A 21,121-nucleotide genomic window follows, 5' to 3' on the forward strand; every position below is an offset into this window, starting at 1 on the left:
CCCCAAAGTTCAAACTGAATGAATAATCACTTTCTGAATACAGTCTCTTAGCCAGTTTATCCATTTACAAACTGAATTTCTACTGCCTATAGACAAGCGTCTCTCAACCATTTCACGCAGATGAACCTTTGAAATACTTTACAGGGCTCAGGGAACCCTTGCTAAAATCAATTTCATGGAAATAATGCCCCCCCCCACCTTACAGGGGTGAACAAACTGCCACTTTTAGTCAGCCAAAAAGATCAGCATCATGTTACTGGTTCTTCCAGGTGGTGTTGGCCATGGACCTATGAATGGACTGCCCAGAGGGAGGTTGAGCGGCCACAGCCCAAGGAGCCTCTAGCAGTGTCCAGAGGGACCCTGGAGTACCAGTGAACCCTGGTTGAAAATGGCAGCTAGACTTTACCTTTAAAATTAGTGTGTGTGGGGAGCTGTGTCAAATGCTTTTGCAAAATCCAAGTATACTACACACACAACCACTCCTTTGACTAAGTTTTTGCTTACTTCCTCATAGAAAGATTTTACAACAACATATGCCTCTAAAAATCAGTCGGTGCCTACAAATAGAGAGCAACTGAGTATGTACACAGCAGTGTGAGACAGTGTATTACTGGATTTTAAACAGTATAGGCTCTTATTTGTAATGTTTTACATAGCTATACCATTTCTAGGGGCCTGGCTAACGTCATTTAGCAGGACTTTTCTGACTAAAGTTCCAATTTAAATTTTATTTTTATAGAGTTATGTAGTATTAAAGAAAAAATAATTTGGCCTTACATTAAAAGCTCTTGAGTATCTTCCAGTCTGAAGAAGTTAAACTAACTTGTCTGTAGTTATTTGGTAAATACATTGATCCTTTTTAAAATATAGGCACCACACTGGCCTTGCACCAATCTAGAGTCTCATTAAAGAGTCTCTAAAAATTAGAAACAATGGCTTTGAAATAACAGAGCTCAGCTTTCTGGTACAGGTGTTTCATGCAGTTTAACGTTGTCTGAAAACGGATAATGTTCAAAAACTTTTAGTCATTGTTGATCTTTTGAGTCTATGCCAATGCTTTTCCCTCATGGACTTTAGCTCCTTTGTTTTTCTTTGCATGCACAGATAAATAATTTTATTTGCTTTTTCTTTGTACCCAGTCATGAACGCTAAATCTTGTAAAGGGGCCTACATGCTCAGATTTTAGGTTTTTTTTTTTTTTTTTTTTTACTCTCTTATGTATCCTATCGATTTTGAATTTTTACCTTTGAAACTTATTGGCCATGGGGATATATTTTGCAGCGTGTTTTCATACAAACGAATTAAAACATTCATATTCCTGTTCTGTATTCTTCGATGAACATATTTTTTCACAGTCCTAAATCTTGGAGAGCAGCCCTCAGTCTTGGCAAAGTTACTCTTAAAATTACGGTTATCTTTTCAGTATGTGTTTCTTATTTACAGCTTACATTAAATGAAATTATGTTATGGTCACTGCTACCTAGATGGTGTTTTATATCGACATTAGTAATAGGGTCCGCATGGTTTGAGAGTGTCTCTCTCTCTTAATATCGTGCTGTATATCTATACTGGAATGGACTGGGTAATGTGTTAGAAACATAAGGATGACCCATCGTTTGATGGAAATTAAAATTCTCAACCTACAGAGGGCTGAATTCAAAGACATGAAGCAGGCTAATCCATTTTGCTGAAATTTCATTGCAGCAACTCAAAATGGTATTCAGTTTGTATGGCCCCCACGTGCTTGTATGCATGCCTAACATCAGGGCATGCTCCCAATTATATGACAGAAGGTGTCCTGGGGTATTTCCTCCCAGATCTGGACCAGAGCATCACTGTGCTGAGCAGGACAGTCTGAGGTGAAACCTGGCAGTGTTAGATGGACCGATACATGATATCCCAGAGGTGTTCTACTGGATTTAGGTCAGGCGAGCGTGGGGGCCATTCAATGGTATCTCAATACTCTCGCAACATGAGGCTGGGTATTATGCACCAGGAGGAACCCAGGACCCACTGCACCAGTGTAGGGTCTTACAGTGGGTCCAAGGATTTCATCCTGATATCTAATGGTAGTCAGGGTGCCATTGTCTAGCCTGTAGAGGTCTGTGTGTCCCTCCATGGATATACCTCTCCAAACCATCACTGACCCACCACCAAAAACAGTCATACTGAACGATGTTATTGACAGCATAACATTCTCCATGGCTTCTCCAGACCCTTTCACATCTGTCACATGTGCTCAGGGTGAACCTGCTGTCATCTGTGAAAAGGATAGGGCGCCAGTGGCAGATCTGCCAATTCTGGTGTTCAATGGCAAAATGCCAATTGAGCTCTATGGTGCCTGGCAGTGAGCACAGGGCCCACTAGAGGACATTGGGCCACCCTTATGAAGTCTGTTTCTGATTGTTTGGTCAGAGACATTCACACCAGTGGCCTGCTGGAGGTAATTTTGTAGGGCTCTGGCAGTGCTCATCCTGTTCCTCCTTGCAAAAAGGAGAAGATACCGGTCCTGCTGATGGGTTAAGGACCTTCTACGGCCCTGTCCAGCTCTCCTAGAGTAACTGCCTGTCTCCTGAAATCTCCTCCATGCTCTTGAGACACTGCAAACCTTCTAGCAATGGCACGTATTGATGTGCCATCCTGGAGGAGTTGGACTGCCTGTGCAATCTCTGTAGGATCCAGGTAACGCCATATGCTACCAGTAGTGACACTGACCCTAGCCAAATGCAAAACTAGTGAAAAACAGTCAAAAAAGATGAGTAGGGAAACAAGTCAGTGGCCTCCACTTGTAAAACCATTCCTGTTTTGGGAGTCGTCTCATTATTGCCCATCTAGTGCACCTGTTAATCAGTTTGAGCTGCTTTGGTGTTAATGAAATTAACAACCTCCTCTGCTACTTAACTGACCAGATCAATATCCCAGGAGTTTAATTGACTTGATGCTATACTCTGATTAAAAAGTGTTCCTTTAATTTTTTTAAGCAGCGAGGAAATTTTTTTTAAAAATAATAAATATATATTATATATACATATACATACACACACGCCATGAAATGATTAGCATGCTTCCTTACCTTTTCATTTTGTACAAGTTGCTTACGAATCGCCAAGTCCCTTCTAGAACACAGAGCTTTACAGCAGGGCCCAAGATTACTGAGTAAGCCAGCTCTCTCCCTCCTTCTGAGTAGTGCAGCCATGTTAAGAGCTCCTTGCTCATGTTCAAACAGGTTTTCTGCTTCTAAATAAAGAGTTATTCAGTGTGTAACCAAAACAAAAATATAGCAGTGACATTATTGTGAACATAAATGCCATGTTAACTTACTACAAATTAAGGGCCCTTTCACACTGATCAGTTTTTGATGCATTTCTGGGGTTTAAAAAGCCTAACATAAATGAGTGAAACTTCAAACCAATGTTTTGCGGGTGCAGTGCGTTTTTAACGGTACTTTCATGTTGCGATGTTAAAAAAAAACAGTTTTACGCATTTTCCATTCATTTGAATAGGGAGCTACATTTTTGGTGCGGTTTTGAAAAGCGAACTAACAATGCAGCATGCAGAACTTTTCAAAACACACCACACCTGCAGTGAAGTGGTGTGAAGAGTCCCAAAGAATTTAAAGGGACATGTTTTTACTGTATTTTTAGCAAGGTAAAAACACATCAGTTTGAAAGGGCCCTAATGAACAATTTATCAGTATAACCACAATGTCATTTATTAATGATACAAGTCATTTATAAAATAAATATATACATTAGAACATTGCAGGACCATTGGTCTGCATTTTAACATACATTAACACATGGGCAAAGGTGTAGCATTGTTTTTAACTGCGCTAGTTCACACAGATGCAATGTCTTGTCAAAAAAAAGGTCATGTCCATTTTTTTTTCCCCATGTATAAACGCGTGATAGGTTTTTAAAAAGGAATGGCAAACCAGTCAACAGGTCATGAAGAGTGTCACAAATGCAGCTAAACAAAAAAAACAAAACAAACAAAAAAAAAACACACACAAACAAATATGTGTATCCAGCCTATGAATGAGTATCCTTGCAAATGATTTCTATTAAATTGTGCCCTACTTCAAAATTGAAAAAACTTTTATGGTTATTCATTTTAATGTAAGGCATAACACCTAGAGAAAAAGAGAAAAAGAAATTTGCATAATTGGAGTTTTTTTTTGCCTTACTTTCCACCTATGTGTATATTTTGGATATTTGTATATGATCCATGTGACTGACATACCAATACTTGCATAATGTACTAAAACCTAATAAAACCTTTGTACTAAAACCTAATAAAAAAACTGAAAAAAGAAAAATAACTGCCACACATTTCTTTGGGTGGTATATAAGCAATTGATTTGAAGCAAAAACATTTTTTCTATTTTATATATAGATTTAATAAGGTAACTATGTAGTGAATACCCAGTGTGCAGACGAAAGGCTAGATGGGCAGAGCCACAAACTGGTTGTGCAGGGCCCCCACAGCAAAAAGTAGAAACTGCTGATAAACTGAAAGGATAGGGTCTTGTAGGTATGTATCTTTGTGGATTGAACAGCGCAACAGAACCCAGGCCAAGGGACCGACTCAACTTATAGTGGTGTCTCTCGGAGACAGGAAACAGAATAAAGCCCCAGGTATGGAGATATCCCTGCAAGGTCAGGGGGAGAAGGGACCACCACATTCACGCTGAAAGACTGAATTGTCACACAATACGGATGTCTTACCTCACATCCAGGTTCCCAGAAGCAAAGAGGATGGCTGAAGTAGAGTGAATCAACAAGAGTAGATGAGACAATAGGACAATGTTCCCTCAGCACCCCATAGGCTTCCAAAGTAAAAGGGGTAGCATTTTTGAAATGTAGGAAAAGATTCACTTAACTCACTGAGTATGTTTTTCTTAAGACTAGATTCACGCTTATGCAGCTCTGCAAACTGCGTTTTGCACTGACACGACACTCATTCATTTGAATGGGTTGCTGTGCCTCATGAAAACGTAGGAAAAAGGTCCTTGCACCATTTTTGAAAACCACGTTGCAATTTCCAGTGTGTGCAGGTGCCATTAGGATTATTGGCTTCCCCACGCATCTAGCATCGAGCTGTAGTGGGTGCAAGTGGTTGCGGCTAGGGAAACAGGTGCTGTTCTGCCGTGGGAATCACCCGCACAGGTGTGAACCTAGCCTTGGAGTGAATTTGAATTGGGAAGCCTTGTCTGTTGGTGACTGACAGCTACCAATAGAAAACATCTGCGAGGTCCAACTGGGTCATAGCTTTCAGACCTTGTGACGGTCTTTAGGGAAGTTCAAAGAGTTCCACAATGTGGACGAATGGAACAGGTGTTAAAATGAACAACAGTATCAGACCTAAGAGTAGCACATGACCCCTCACAGTACTGACTTGTGATTAAAACGGAGTTCCACTCAAAAGTGGAAGCTCCACTTGTTTGCCTCTTCCCACCCTCCACTGCCATATTTGGCACTTTTTTTTTTGGGGGGGGGTGAGTGTCAATTTCAGAAGGCGCTCCCAAAACATGTTATGTGTATAAAAGACACCTGTCCACAGAATTTCTCTTTCTTCTAGTGGTGCACCAAAATGAAAATTCTAGTACCAAAAACGGAAAATTCAGGATGCACTTGGCCAAAAAACTAAACAGACATGGACAGTTTTTAAAACAGTATATATTTTCCAAACGCAATTTTTTGGGAAAAAAATACACTTTAATGATTAGAAAAAACGCAATATATACCGCAATTTTTTTGTAAAATATGAAAGACAATGTTATGCCAAGTAAATAGATACCCAACATGTCATGCTTTAAAATTCCGCACGCTCGTGGAATGGTGTCAAACTACAGCACTTAAAAATCTCTATGGGTGACACTAACAATTTCTACAGGTTACCAGTTTAAAGTTACAGAGGTGGTTTAGTGCTAGAATTATTGCTCTGACGTTCATGGCGATACCTCACGTGTGGTTTGAACACCGTTTACATATTGTGGGCGTGGCCTACGTATGTGTTCACCACTACACGCGAGCATGGGGGCACTTTAAACTTTTATTTATTTTTACACGGCCCCTTTAAAAAAAACTTTTTTCTTTTTTTTTTATTTTAAATTACTTTTATTCCTATCAAAAGGAATGTATGCATCCCTTATGATAGAAGTAAGCAGCGACAGGTCCTCTTTATAGAGAGATATGACCCCACATCTCTCCTCTACAATGTAAAGCATTCGATCAAAAAAAGCATTGATCTTCAGCTATATATAAAAAAAAAAAAAAAACCTTGTTTACAAGGCGCCAGAACCGGAAGTGACGTAGTAGCACCGCTCCAGTACTCCAAGGGCATAGAGATGATTGGAGGTCATCTTTCCTTCACTTATCTCTATGCCCAGCACCGGGATCGTTCGAAGGTTTCTCAGGTAAGGCTGAGAACCACCGACCGACGGCGGAAGGTGGCAAGGTTATTTCAGTGCTTATGTTCATATCAGCCAAAGGCCAATAGGGGTGTTTTCAGCCACCGAAATTTTGGTACATCCCTACTTTCTTCCATTCAAACCTCACCACCATGGGTAAGACCACAGAGCTATCAAAGCATCAGGGACATCAGGGAGAAGATTGTAGACCTGCACAAGGCTGGAATGGGCTACAAGACCATCAGCAACAAGCTTGGTGAGAAGGAGACAACTGTTGGAGTGATTAGTCACAAATGTAAGAAATACCAAATAATCAACCTCCCTCAGTCTGGAACTCCGTGCAAGATTTCACCTCACGGGGTAAAAATGATGAGAAAAGTAAGGTATCAGGCCAGAACTACATGGGAGAAGCTTGTGAATGATCTCAAGGCAGTTGAGACCACAGTCACCAAACAAACCATTGGTAACACAATACACCGCCAATGACTGCAATCCTGTAGCACCCGCAAGGCTCCCCTCCTCAAGAAGGCACATATACAGGCCCATCTGAAGTTTGCCAATGAACACCTAAATGATTCAGAGAAGGATTGGGAGAAAGTGCTGTGGTCAGGGGAGACCAAAATTCAGCTCTTTGGCATTAACTCGACTTGCCGTGTTTGGAGAAAGAAAAATGCTGACTATGACCCTAGGAACACCATCCCTACAGTCAAGCATGGAGGTGGAAACATTATGCTTTGGGACTGTTTCTTTACTAAAAGGTGCAGGCCGACTTTGCCAGATTGAGGGGCCAATAGATGGGGCCATGTATTGTAAAATCTTGGAGGAGAACCTTCTTCCCTCAGCCAGAACACTGAAGATGGGTTGTGTTTGGGTCTTCTAGCATGACAATGACCCAAAACATACCACCAAGGAAACAACGGAGTGGCTCAGGAAGAAGTACATTAAGGTTATGGAGTGGCCTAGCCAGTCTCCAGACCTTAATCCTATAGAAAATTAGTGACAGCCAAGAAACCTTAAGGATTTAAAGAACCTAAAGAAAAGTGGACCAAAGTCCCTCCGGAAATGTGTGCAAACCTAGTAACCAACTATAAGAAACATCTCACTTCTGTGCTAGCCAACAAGGGTTTCTCCAAGGACTAAGTCATGTTTTACTTTGGGATCAAATTCTTATTTTACTCACTGAACTGCAACTCAATTTATAACATTTGTATCATGTGTTTTTTCTGGATAGTTGGTTGATATTCTGTCTTTATAATTTAAAATACACCAATGACAAATTATAGACCCTTTGTAAGTGGGCAAACTTTCAAAATCTGCAGGAGATGAAAAATATATTTTCTCCACGTTATTTCTGACAAGTAACTGCTCCCACAATTCTTGGAATTCTATGGCTGCCGCAGGACTCTGGAACAAGGTGAGTATTTTTGGTCTTCTAAAATCATTCCCTAAACAAAACAATCATTCCTAAAGAATTGATGATGTGCCTATAGTACAACGTTAAATATACAAAAACTTACCATTAGGTTTTTCTATAGCTTGCTTGCAGGTTTCTTTTACTTTACTGAACAAGTCAGGTCCAGCTAAACGTTTTGAAATGCCAACACGCAGCAGCACGGCGCCAGGTGTAAATTTTAAGAGGGCAGCTCCAGATTCATGGGGTTCCTTTGCCTGTTTGGGCATTAGACTTGACCAGTCCACATCAATTACATCTAGAGGATCTGTGCAAAAGAGAACATGACATACAAAACTAAATATTAGCTATTGCAGGTCTAGCATATAAAAGTGTTTACATTTAGATGCCATTTTAATAACTATTTTAAATTTCAGAGTGGAATATGAGTCATCAAAACAAGCACATTTTTCTTTAATGCCAAAAATAGAACATATTCTGCCTTCAGCAAAGCAGATTAAAAGTTTCAAATTTGAACTTCTCAAAACACAATATTGTAGATGACTTGGTTCTCGCGGTACATTTTCTGTACAGTAAATACAAGCTATAAAATGGGTATATTAAAGCCATCTAAGTAGGTGGAAAATAAGCAAGTCCACTACTTTAAAGGTCTTATTTTTGACATTCAAATACTATGAATGTTACAGAGATGACATTACTGTTTCACAATAATATTTTTACTGAAATGGCAACTTTTAAAACCAAATTAGATGTATAACTAGATGTGACCAAATAAAAGTTCTATTTGACCAGAAGACTAAGTGCTAGTTCACACCGAAACCACACAGGAACACGTTCTCCGCGTTCCTGTCTTATTCAGTGTGATGTAATTTTCAACCTAATCATTTGAATGGGATGAAATCGCACTGGATCACACCAAAAGTATTGCATGCGTACTTTTAAAGAAGTGTAGCCAAAGCTATTTTGTTTGGCTAAAGTCTGCTGTTGGCTGCGGTCACTCAGTCGGTCCAGGCTCTGAAAAGATCCCCACAATATGGTCAGGATCCACCCGGTGACGGACAGATGCAGCATCTGATCGATGCTGCATCCACCTAGACTAGTATAAATGTTTTTTTTTTTTTTTAAATCCTTACTTCTCTTTTACAAACGCACTGCAACCAGATCACATGGTACTATGCGACCCAGAACAAGATAACACACAGCATTTGTGATCCGCATTTGGGGTGCCATTAAGATTACATTGACACACACAGCAGACTGCACACCCAGTGCATTTTGAATGTGATGCAGGACATGCACACAGAACGTGGGTTTCCCACACAGAGTTCTGGTGTGAATGGGCCCTAAAAACGGATAACCTGAACTGATTAAAAGCTTTGTTTTAGGTTATTGCTTATCCCAAGTCTGGTTGTTTTAGATATATATAAAAAAAAAAAAAGAAAGTAAAAAGACTCTTCTCCTTCTGTACACTTTGACATAAATGTCACTGTTATTTTATTGGCACAATAGCAACACGACAGGAGAAATTCAGTGTTTCACACCATCTGTATAGTGGTACATACTTCAATGAGACAACTAAACAGTTTGCAACTCTAACACCCCGGTCACATCGGGTGCAACTTGGCATGCGATCTGCATGCCATGCGACTTTCAAATCGTATGCCAAGTCGCACCCTATTATTCACAATTAGAGTGGTCAAATCAGTGTGCTTCCGACTTGGTTGGAGCCGCACTGATTTCTAAAGTAGTACATGCACTACTTTTGGTGCGATGTGCATAGAAATCTGTGTCAGATGTCTTGCAAATCGCACCTGAAATCAGCATCTCAAACTTTGAAATTGTGCGACTTCACTGTAAGTCACACAATTTCAAAGTTGGGCTTGATGTGACATGGCTTAAAAACAGTGATGTGCAATAACATTCAGCCACCTGATATGGATAACCACACAAATGGAAATGTGCTTTAACCCCTTGTTCACCAAGATACGTTTATAAACATCCTGGTATTCAAAGGATTCAAACAAGCTCAGCTTGGTTTCGATAATGTGACAATCAGGTATCTGGTATCTGACAATCAGCTTTGAGGTAAAATACCCTTTCTCCAGTGCCCTCTGTGGTTGGCGGTGGGGCCATGGTAAACTGCTCCCAACACTGACAGCAGGAGAAATTCTGAGAACAGTGGTTCCCAAATCTCCTAAGCAACTAATGAACCCGGAACAAACAAGGATTTTGTCATTTACAGGTTTCAGATGTGTCATTCCCTGGCAAATATGGCCGGGTAAGCAGCTAACAAGCAAGAACCTGTCACCTCCCCATGCTATCACATAAGGGGCCTGTTGGCACCCTTTAGATAGCAATAAACTTAAATAAAACATTTTAAAAAGTGGTAAAAATAATTTAGAAGCAGCCCTGTACACACATGGATGCAAGCATGCTATGTAAACATCAATTCTGCCACATGTAAGGTATCACAGTGAATGTTGAAATGAGAGCAATAATTCTAGGGCTACAATTTATGGTTAACTCCAACTACAGGTATTTTCACTAGAAGTCTTCATGTGAATGGCTGAGCAGCGCTCAGCCCGACTTGATTGTGTTCCGGCAGCAGGTGGGAAAAATCCCTGTACCACTGCAGTCTTAGTGTTTTCGCAGCGGTACAGGGTTTCCCGTCTGCTGTTGGAACAAAAACAAGTTAGGCTAAATGATGCTCTGCCATTCACAAGAAGCCTTGTATTTTTTTAATGACTGCAAGGCTTCCTCTGATTGGCAGAGATGGGAGGATGACATCACGATTTCTACCTCAGCCAATTGTAGGTTTAAAGTGGTTGCTAGCAAAAAAAAAAAAAAAAAAAAATCAAGATTTTATCATGTGGGCGAAAAAAGCTAAGAAATTGCTCTGGTAGAAAAGCTGTTAAAGCAAGAGTAAATCCAAATAAAAAACCTAATTTACATTAAAGTGATATTGACAATATGGGCATAAGCTGTTTTAATCCTTTGATTGCCATGACGTTTATATAACTAGAGTACTGACTTGAAATTCATTTCTTGGATTTCTATCTTCTTTTATAAAACATATCTATGGATTATGGCACAGAAAAAAAAATTAATAAAACTAAGACGGACTATTAAACCTGGTCGGTCTTCACATATGGAGTTTTTCTGCTTTTATAAAAAGTTATACCATACTGTACAATTACAAAACGCTGTAAAAGAAGATTACTTATGAGCTTGCACAATTGCATTACCTGATATCTTTTCATCATCCTGTTGGTCTTCCTTCTTTTCAGCATCATCAGCTAGAATTTCATCAAGCTCATCATCGCTGATTGGCTCATATTCTTCCCCAGCCACAGAATCATCAGACTGAACTTCATTAAGTTTAGAGAACTGATCCCCTGTAAGTCACAAAACAATTGAAAATGGTAGCCATGTAGATAGCAGTCTTGCAGTGCCATACTCTGCAGGAACAGCTCCTACATAGAAATTATATTATGCACCTGTATTAGCTTAGCCTTACCTCTGGGTTTCCCGATACCATCTAACAAACAATTTTAACATTTAATCAACCTCATACTGGTACTACTGTGTGTTTTTGTATGACTTTAGCATTCTTCATTAAACAGCAAGTTCCTAGGGGGATAGGAACGCTTCAACATTTGTTGTAATAAATTGAGCAGTGTTAGTTTTGGAATGGGCCCACTTTTTCTAGTCATTTTAGATTAATAAAATTATTCCAGATTTTTAAACATCTCTGTGAAAAAAAAAAATCTTCTAAACAGTGTTGTATAAGGGTGCCACTCCAATCACACACACACGCTTAAATAAGCTCAAATTGCAAAATGTATGTGCAGAGTTGTTGACCTCTTTCAAAGCTAATGTATGGGTATAAGAGATCTTTGTGTAAAAAGCTCAACAGAACCGCCCCAACAGCGTCCATCAGCGCAGTTACATCTGTCCCAGTGTGACCATCACAGCAGTATAGTGACACCAGAACAGGATTATTCCTATGGTGGCACACAGAGCACCTGAGTGCCAACAGGGGACCTCAGAAGGCTAAGACTGGGGCCGCTCTGAGCAAAACCACTGCATGGAGCAGGCAAGTAAAACACATAATTAAAAAAAAAAAAAAAAAAACCCACCTCTTTAAAAATACACATCTCTTCATAAATCTATGCGGCAGGTGCGGTGCAACAATTCAGTTTTTACACTTCTGTATCACATAATTATGACTATAAATGAAAAAGCAAACAAGAGTGCTATGGAATTGTGTAGTGTATTTGTAAGTACTACAAATACATGCTAAATAATAAAAAAAAATGATTAATATATGTCTGCTGCCCTAAGCAATAAGTCATATGATCCCTAATGAAGGCAATGACCAGCAAATCTGAAGTCTGATCCTTCCGTTCCACAGTCACTCGACCAAATGCTTAGGCTTGTTAACATGCCCAGAAGGGAGGATAGGGCATCTTTTTTTTCCTAAGACAAAAATAAAAAGTTATTTATTTGCATTACCTGTGATCTGTGTTATCCAAGGACACAGGGGTTCTGTTTTTAGACCATGGGTTATATGCAGACAACCTTCAGGTGGTGAACAGACACTGGCAAAAAACTTGCTAGGGTCTTACTTAATACACTCCTATAACCCCATCCACTCCATGAGATTTCGGTTTTTAAATAAAAAGAGTGACCACAGAAGAGTCCAAGATAAGAAATATACAGGCAAGTCAAAATATCTATTAGCTTAATTGCATGGTAATGGGTATAAGGCTTGCATTCACAGATCATGGGATGTCCCAAAGCAAATAAATGAGTGGTAGGCAAGAACATGGCAAATAAGCCCACAAAAAACAAGGGTTAAGGAAACTAAAAACGCTCATGTGACAGCTCAAAGCACCTTAGAGCCAAAGTTCAGCCAACACCTGAACATCCACCTGGTACAACCTGGAGAACATATGAAGAGAAGACAAGGTGGCAGCTTTGCAAATCTGGGATAAAGACACCTGAAAGGTCAAGACACCAACAGACCTAGTGGAATAAAGTCTGCTAGGGAAAGGAGGAACCCGTTCCTTAAACGCATAGGTTCTGGAAATAGGTTGTCTGATCCACCAAACATCGGCTGGATAAACGCTACAAGAGCCTACAGGTGAAACAAAAAAACAGCTTTGCAAACAGAAGTTGTGGCTGCTAGTTAAGACCCCGAAAGCCCTGAGAACAGGGCATAAGGAAATTTCCTTCATGTGCTGTGAAGCAAGACCACCTTGGGTAGAAAGAGGGGTCTTGGTCTTGAGACCAACTTGTCCCTGTGCAGAAGACACTTTACAAGAAACAGCTTCCAGCTCAGAAACATGACTAATAGATGCAATGGTCACCAGGAAGGCAACCGTACAAGTGAGATCTCCCAAAAAGGATATCTGCACACGTGTGTGTCTTTGTTTTGGGGGGGGGTTCTGGAATACAGAGCGCAGCAGGTTAAAATTGCAAAGCAAGAGGTTTTTGGGGGAGAATGGTAAGGCAGAGACTTGTCCCTTAAGGGTATTCAGGGTCAGATGCTGGGAAAGACCTGATTGAAAAATGTCAGAACACGGGGAAAAAAATAAAAATAAAATTAGAGTATTTCCTGGGATTTGCCAGTTTGTCCTCCCATGTGCTAAAGTATGCATTTCACATGCGATGGTAGATCTTGCACAAGGTAGATTTTCTTGCTATGTAAGGTGGGAAGTCGGATACCCATATCCTTCAGGGCCTGGGTTTGAGAAGACACCCTTTAAGTCGGAGACTGAAAAGCAGGGTGAAAGAGGGGGACTTGCACCAGTAAGTCTGGTCTGCTTGGAGGTCACTGGGCGGAGAAGTGCTCAATTAGGGCGTCTCGAATTGTACAATTTTGAGGATGTGGCACAGTGAGAGTCCAGATATTTTCTGCTTGGGAGGTCTGTCAGGAGTTTGTGCACCACACTCTTCTGAGGTAATTGGACCAATAAAGGATCACCAGAATCCATTGTACCTCTAATTGTGCAGCAGTCAAGGGAGAAACTAATCGAAGTAAAAAAAAAAAAATTACCAGGGCATTCACTGCAAAGGTCAGAGGATCCCTGGTGCTGACATCAAAATGTGTTCATTTTGTTACTGAACCAGGAGGCCCGGATGTCCACATTTGGTTTTCTCCACTTTTGCCAGAGATTCTAGAAGACCTCGGTATTCAAAGACCACTCTCTTGGGTCTAGTTGTCATAAGCTTAGGAAGTCTAACTGCCAATTTTCCATAGACATGCCATGTGGGCAGCAGAGAACTAGAATGTGAATATCCACGCAGGAGAGTTTCAAACTGTTGTTCAACTTCTGACATCCTCTTGACGGTTTATGTATGCCACTGCTGTAGCACTGACCTTGCAGAAGGGGGGTCCAGTGCTGTAGAGTTAATTTGATGGCTCTCAATTTCAGAATGTTCACAGGGAGTCTTGACTTCTCCGAGGACCATGTCCCCTGAAAAATTAGGGAGTTTTAAGCTCTCCAGCCTTTAAGGCCGCCATCTGCTGTCAGAATCGGGGAATGTTTTCCTTAACATGACTCTGAAAGATTGTGAGGCACAGCTGGAGATCCACAATGCCAGGCAGAGATTTGTCTCTCTGGCAGGATGCACAGGATAACTCAGAGTGGATCTGCTTTCTGTCTGTTCCACGAAATGAGGATGTTGAGTTGAACTGACCTGGAGTGGAACTAAGCAAAGGGCAAACTGCCTCAAAGAAGGCCTGGGACTTTCATGCAGAAGCAAACTGAGGGGTGCCTTTTGGATTGGAGGGTATGTATGTGGGAACTTAAGGTAACAATTTTTCTGGAAGGAAGGAATATTCTGGCTTGAGCAGTGTCCAAAGTTAGATCCAGGTACTCCAGATGGTGTGAGGGATGAAAGGCAACCTTTGGAAAGTTCATTGACCAGCTAAAGGTTGAGGGAACTGAATAGTCCTTTTGATACTGGCAAACAACGTTGCGGCTAAGGAGTCCCCAAGCAGAAGATCATCTAAATACCATGTGACATGAACACCCTTGTACTTGCAGAAGAGCAAAAAGGAAAGAATGCAATTCTGTAAACAGTTGAGGGTGCAGAAGAGAGTCTTAAAGCAAATGCAGAAAGGTCTGATGAGGAGGGAAATTGGGGATATGTATATAGGCATCTTGTATGTCAACAAATGCCAGAAATTCCCCTTGCCTGTGAAAAGAAATTACAGATCTTTCTAATTCCATACAGAATTTTGGTAAACTTAGAAATCTGTTTAGAGATTAGTACATTATGAGTGCGGGTTCTCCTATTTGGTTTGGGAATGGAATTGGTTTGAATAAAAACCTCAGAACCATCCAACTGAAGGAATAGGTACAACCACCCCTTGTGACTGAAGTAGGCACAAGGCAGACAGTTTTTGAGCAGATGTTGGCAGTTTGGAGGGTAGGATTTAAGGGGGGCAGAGAAAAATTTGATTCGAAAGGCTTCTCAACCCCTAAAAGTAGGTGACTTAATGTGTAACCAAAAGTGAAGGGCATATCAGAGCTTAGAGCAGAGTCCAAGATTTGTAAGCCAGGGTGATGTGTTATGGTAATAAGTTATAAAAGGGCTCTAGGGAATGGAACTAAGCTCCCTAGGTAGTGAGGAGAGTCTCAGTGACGGAGTGGAGAAACATGGGCACAGACAGTCTTTAAAGAATCAATACGCATAACCGAGAAAAAAACTCTCATGGGGCAACTGAGGGGTTCTGAAGAGATATGCTCCTGAACAAGGGACCAGAAACAAAGAATTTTGACTAACCTCTAAAATGTAATAGCTTGGCGTACAGTACAGGACACAGGCTGAGTATTTATAGTAACTGGGTTATAGGCTCATACCCGTAGATAACACCGCAAAGCTTTTAAAATATATAAAAAACTGGTTGCGCCTTTCCTAGATAGGTGATATGTGCACCAATAAACTCAAGCCACCAAATGTTACTCAGTCATGATTAATAATGTGCAAACATTTGTATAAATAGTCCCATATATGTAAATAACAGTGATCTTACAACACTTTATTTCATTGACACCTTCCACCACCCGTGTTCATAAATAAGAAGCGACTCCCACCACCATTCAAAATTGTGCTCACCGTTAGCTTTGACCCACAATCAGATAGGTCAAATGCACTACAGTGACGAACAAAAAGTATAATATCAAGGAGCTAATTGCATGCAACACTGCATGGGTGGTATATGCCTTACAATGCGAATGTGGTTATTAGTACGTAGCAAAGACAAAGAGGTTACTATTAAAGAGGATACATGATCATATCTATATACATATCAACTGGTTTTAAGAACCATAGTGTATCCAAGCATTTTTGGGTCTGCCACAATCGGGACTTCTCTAAATGACAATTTTGGGGAACAGAAAAATATACAAAACAAAAAAAAAAAAAAAAACAGGAGGTAACAATAAGGTGAGAGTTTTACGTCAACTGGAATTTAAGTGGATATATGAACTACAGACTATGGTAGCCAAAGAGTTAAAAATGTAATTTGATCTTAATCGTTTTATCAGCAACTTTTGAGGAAATACAGTAGAACCCCCCTTTTTTCTCACTTCAGTTCATAGCCCTCTCTGTATTTTTAATAATCTTAACAATTTGGTTTATTTTATTTATATTGAGTCCATCCCCCTTAAATTTGGCCATTCATAGTCTTAGCTTTGTAGGTTTTAGCCAATTCATTTCACCCAGTACGTATTTATCTTTTATATATATATATTCTCCATGTGCAATATGTTTTTCGTTCACAAGCAAATTAGGAGTCTGTAAATTTATTAATGTTTTGTGCAATATGCAATGTTGTTTAGTATATGACTTAACTTTGGTCTCCATGAATAAGATGGCATGTTTAGTATGCATGCTTAGACCATTGGTCTCCAAGAACATGGCAGCCAGGATCAGTATTTAGGGAAGAGATGTGCATCCGGGCCCATACCCCTGAAGAAGTCACATACCCGCGACGATACATTGGGTGGAGTCAGGTGTCGCTACCGGAAGTGATGCGAGAGCCGCGGCCCTGCAGTATATATATATATATATAGATATATATAATACTGATTGATGCCTGTTGATTTATTCTCTATGCAAGTGCAATACTTTTAGTAGAACTTGTTTTAAGAAACTACTACACTATGGAGGGTACCACTTCTTTTGCTGAGCTTGGTTGCAGGACGAACATCACGGTCTTAAAAGGGCCATACCCCTGGCGAGTGGGGTTTCACAGATGTTTGGGAGAGTACCTGTATTGAAGGAATGAGATCTGAGACCTACCCTAGGCTGGGGAAAGCGCAGTTGACCTAGCTGATTGCGGGTTAAAGCTAATGGTGGTACAATTTTTAACGGTGGTGGGAGTCACTTCATGTTTATGAACACAGATGATGGAAGATGTTATAATGAAATAAAGTGTTTGAAGATCATCGTTATTTACATATACCAGAATATTTATACAGATGTTTGCACAATATTAATCATGACTGAGTAACATTTGGTGGCTCGAGTTTGCACTATTGTTATTTGATATTGATGATTACTTATAGCTATATAGAGAGTGACATGCTTAATGGCGCACATATCACCTATCTAGGGAAGGCGTAACAAATTCTTTTATATATTTATTTTGATTGTGGGCTGAGAGAGCACTGTCCTTTGGTTGCAGCCAACCATTTGAGTTTGTTTCCTTTGCTTTTATTTTTCATCCAAGGGAAAGTGGCCCTGTGGTTGAACGGGATAACACATTATTATACTGCAAAGCTTTTGTGGACACTCCCTTCTTGCCACCTCCCATATAACCCTACCCCACTCAGAGAGTAGGGTGACTTTGTAGCAAGTGATGCAGCGTAGAGGGTGGCCTGTAGCCTCTACTCCAAAAAATAGAATTTACAGGCAAGTCAAAATTCTTCTCATCTTTATCATACAGTGCACAGGTTGAATATATACAGACATATGCTGCCACGCAATGAAAGAGCAAGGGCAGAACCTAGGCAAATAGAACTGTACCAACAGGCCCAAGAAAAGGGTGAACAGATCCAACTTAAGAGTGCTGCTGAAAGAACTTTGCAGCTGAAGGCTGCATCTGCAGAAGATGGATGCCCACCCAATAAAACTTTGAAAAGGTATGAACCAAGACCTGGAGGCAGCCTTATAGAGCTGGACTACAAAAGCTGGAATGCCTAGGAAATGCCCACCAATCTAGTGGAGTGGACATGTAAATTGCAGAAGGAGTTTTGTCCTTTAGTGTGTAAGCTCTAGCAATCAGCTGCTTGATCTGTCAAGAAATGGTTGACTTGAAAGTAGGGTGTTCTCTGGAAGGTCCTGAACAGGAGAAATAGGAATCCATCTTCTCTGTTGATTGTTGTAGACTTCGGTGAGTCTGACTGCCCAGGCAATGAAGAGTAGATTAATGTTTGGGAAATGGCTGGAAATGGCTTGTCTTGCTTTCAGCAAGGTAGGAATGACATACTTGGGGTAATGTATTCTGTAAGACAGGTTTATCCAACATTTCATATACACTATATTGCTAAAAGTATTGGGACGCCTACCTTTACATGCACAAACTTTAATAGCGTCTTAGTCCATAGGGTTCAATACTGAGTTAGCCCGCCTTTTGCAGCTATAACAGCTTCCAATTCTTCTGGTAAGGCTGTCCACAAGGTTTAGGATTGTGTCTGTGTGAAAGTTTGACCATTCTTCCCGAAGCGCATTTGTGAGGTCAGGCACTAATGTCGGACAAGAAGGCCTGGCTCGCAGTCTCTCCTCTAATTCATCCCAAAGGTATTCTATCAGTTTGAGGTCAGGACTCTGTGCAGGCCAGACAAGTTCCTCCACCCCAAACGCACTCATCCATGTCTTTATGGACCTTGCTTTGGGAACTGTTGCGCAGTAATGTTGTAACAGGAAGGGGCCATCCCCAAACTGCTCCCACAAAGTTGGGAGCATGAAATTGTCCAACATTTCCTGTTATGCTGACACCTTAAGAGTTCCCTTCACTGGAACTAAGGGGGCAAAGCCAAACCCCTGAAAAACAACCCCACACCATAATCCCCAGTCCACCAAACTTTACACAATGCAGGCAAGTACCGTTCGGTCGAGTGGTGGCATGCTTTACGCCACTGCATCCAATTTGCATTGAACTTGGTGATGTAAGGCTTGACTGCAGCTGCTCGGTCATGGAAACACATTCCATGAAGCTTTCTACGCACTGTTGTGCTAATCTGAAGGCTACATGAAGTTTGGAGGTCGTTAGCTATTGATTCTGCAGACAGTTGGCGACTTCTGCGCACTTCAGCATGCGTGGACCCCGCTCTGTCATTTTACATTGCCTAGTTGCTGTTCCCAGCTGCTTCCACTTTGTTGTAATACCACTAACAGTTGACCGTGGAATATTTAGTAGCAACTCACTGAACTCCTGAGAGTGACCCATTGTTTCGCAAATATTTGTAGATACAGCCTGCATGCCTAAGTGCTTAATTTTGTACACCTGTGGCCATGGAGGGGATTGGAAAACCTGAATCCAATAATTTGAAGGGGTGTCCCAATACTTTTGGCAGGATAATGTACCTGATGTGTCTGTTGTGCCATGTACTTGTGTTAAAAAATATACCATTTGCGAGGAATGGATTAGGAAGGTGAATGAGATTATGGATGTGGGGGATTGAGTGGCAACATGTGGGGGTACCTGAGAGTGCAATGGCATATGAGCGATGTGGCATAAGTACACCACTGACCTAGACCACATGCCTTCAAACCTGGATGTGGCCTTGTAGGAGCTAGCAAAGCCCACACTCAAATTGAATTCCTGACTTAAGAAGCCTTGGATTTGTTTTATTTTTGCTGCATCCATACTACTGCTCCTTCTCAAAACTTTTTTTTTTCAGAGCAGCAGGCCTGTGTCGGCGATTCCAGTCATGCTGACGGGCTAGGTATGAGTCCACTTTTCTTCATTTCACCATAACTTGTATTTTTTTTGTGTGCATGTTTCTCCTTTTTTTGTGTGCATTTTTCTCCTTTCCAAAGACAACACATACAATGTTTAGATACAACTTGAAGTTAGGACATCCAAGGCTTCATCCCCCCTGCTGGCTCTACTTGTTTATACTCGAACACTGATACCATTAGACGGTATACAGTGTAATGTTTTCTAATAGTATAGTAATGTTGGGCACGTTTAGCCTTTTTAGGCATCCTCCGTTAATGGGGGCTGTTGACCCATTTAGGTGCTTTTTCAGCTGATGGGTCGGTCTACTTATGAAGAGCTTAACCAGCACCTTATAGGCGTTAGACTAGCCCATGGTTAAACTAACAGGCAGTGCAAAGTCAGCAGTGCTCGCTCGTTTCATGTAAGCACAGCATTGCTATTTGAATGCATCCGTTTTGAAAAAAAAATCATCATTTTCTTTTTGTATTGCTTCCTTTGTGTAAAATCAATGGTGTTACTGCTAGTCCCCCTACTTTCATCCGTCTCACAATGGTCAGTTTTCTGGCAGTGTTGCGAGAATAGCCTACCCGTCCTCCATTAGCCAAAACATATGCTGACACAACCCCCTGCACAGATCTTGACTAGGAATATCAGTGTACTGCTGCTTCTCCTACCCCTCTAAAGCCAGCCATAGATGGATCAAAATTCAGTCCGTTCACTTGAGATTATGTGATCACTTATATAAATAAAAAAAAAAAAAGAAAAATAGGCACTGATACAATGTTTCGCCTTTCCATTTTAAACTGAACAGGAAATTTACAAAGTAAGGCTTAGGCTTCATGTACACTGCTGCTTCGGGCTTTGGGCGTTTTTTTGTCAAAGCCCCTAAACTCAACTCAATAAAAGCTGATGTGTCCATATACACATAGGTTTTTACCAGAGTTTAGTAGCAGCAGAGCTTAGTGGCAGTTAAACGTTCCGCTCCAGCAAGCGGATGAATAGAGTTCAGGAGAGGAACGGTGTTGGCCAAAAAAAAACACGTGGAAACACTAGCCACTTTTAGTGCTTGGGAGTTTACTCATGTCAATGGAAAATATGCTGATCAAAGGAATAAAAATTCAAGTCCTAAACGTGGTACAGTGATTACATATGTTTTTGTTGCATTTAGCATTTGCCTGCTGCTAGGAAATTTAAAAGGTCTAGGGGAGTTCATGTATACATGAGGCCTTACAGTCAGTGACTGAAGCAGGATGGAACAGAGGGTCCTGGGATAGCAGGTCTGGCCTGTTGGGAAGAGGCCATGGATTGTCCCCTAGTAGTCTATATGTGTGTACCT

General features: G+C 40.8%; 1 protein-coding gene across 10 annotated transcripts in view; it reads right to left on the bottom strand.

Moving 5' to 3' along the window:
* Nucleotides 1–21,121, bottom strand: part of ZC3H13 (zinc finger CCCH-type containing 13) — a 129,163-nt gene that overhangs the window by 16,395 nt on the left and 91,647 nt on the right. For 8 of the 10 annotated variants that reach the window (XM_089678873.1, XM_089678858.1, XM_089678890.1 and 5 more), the window contains 3 exons: nucleotides 11,069–11,218; nucleotides 7,930–8,130; nucleotides 3,074–3,237 (listed from right to left, as the gene is read on the bottom strand). In XM_089678873.1, the coding sequence (XP_089534999.1) occupies nucleotides 3,074–3,237; nucleotides 7,930–8,130; nucleotides 11,069–11,218 (515 nt within the window). Of the gene's footprint in view, nucleotides 1–3,073; nucleotides 3,238–7,894; nucleotides 8,131–11,068; nucleotides 11,219–21,121 lie in introns of those variants that run through there. The other 2 variants (XM_089678898.1, XM_089678865.1) reach the window with 1 other exon arrangement.

This window comes from Staurois parvus, unplaced genomic scaffold (assembly GCF_062004578.1).
Source record: "Staurois parvus isolate SC_StPar_1 unplaced genomic scaffold, SC_StPar_1.0 ptg000017l, whole genome shotgun sequence".
Taxonomy (NCBI): Eukaryota; Metazoa; Chordata; class Amphibia; order Anura; family Ranidae; genus Staurois; species Staurois parvus.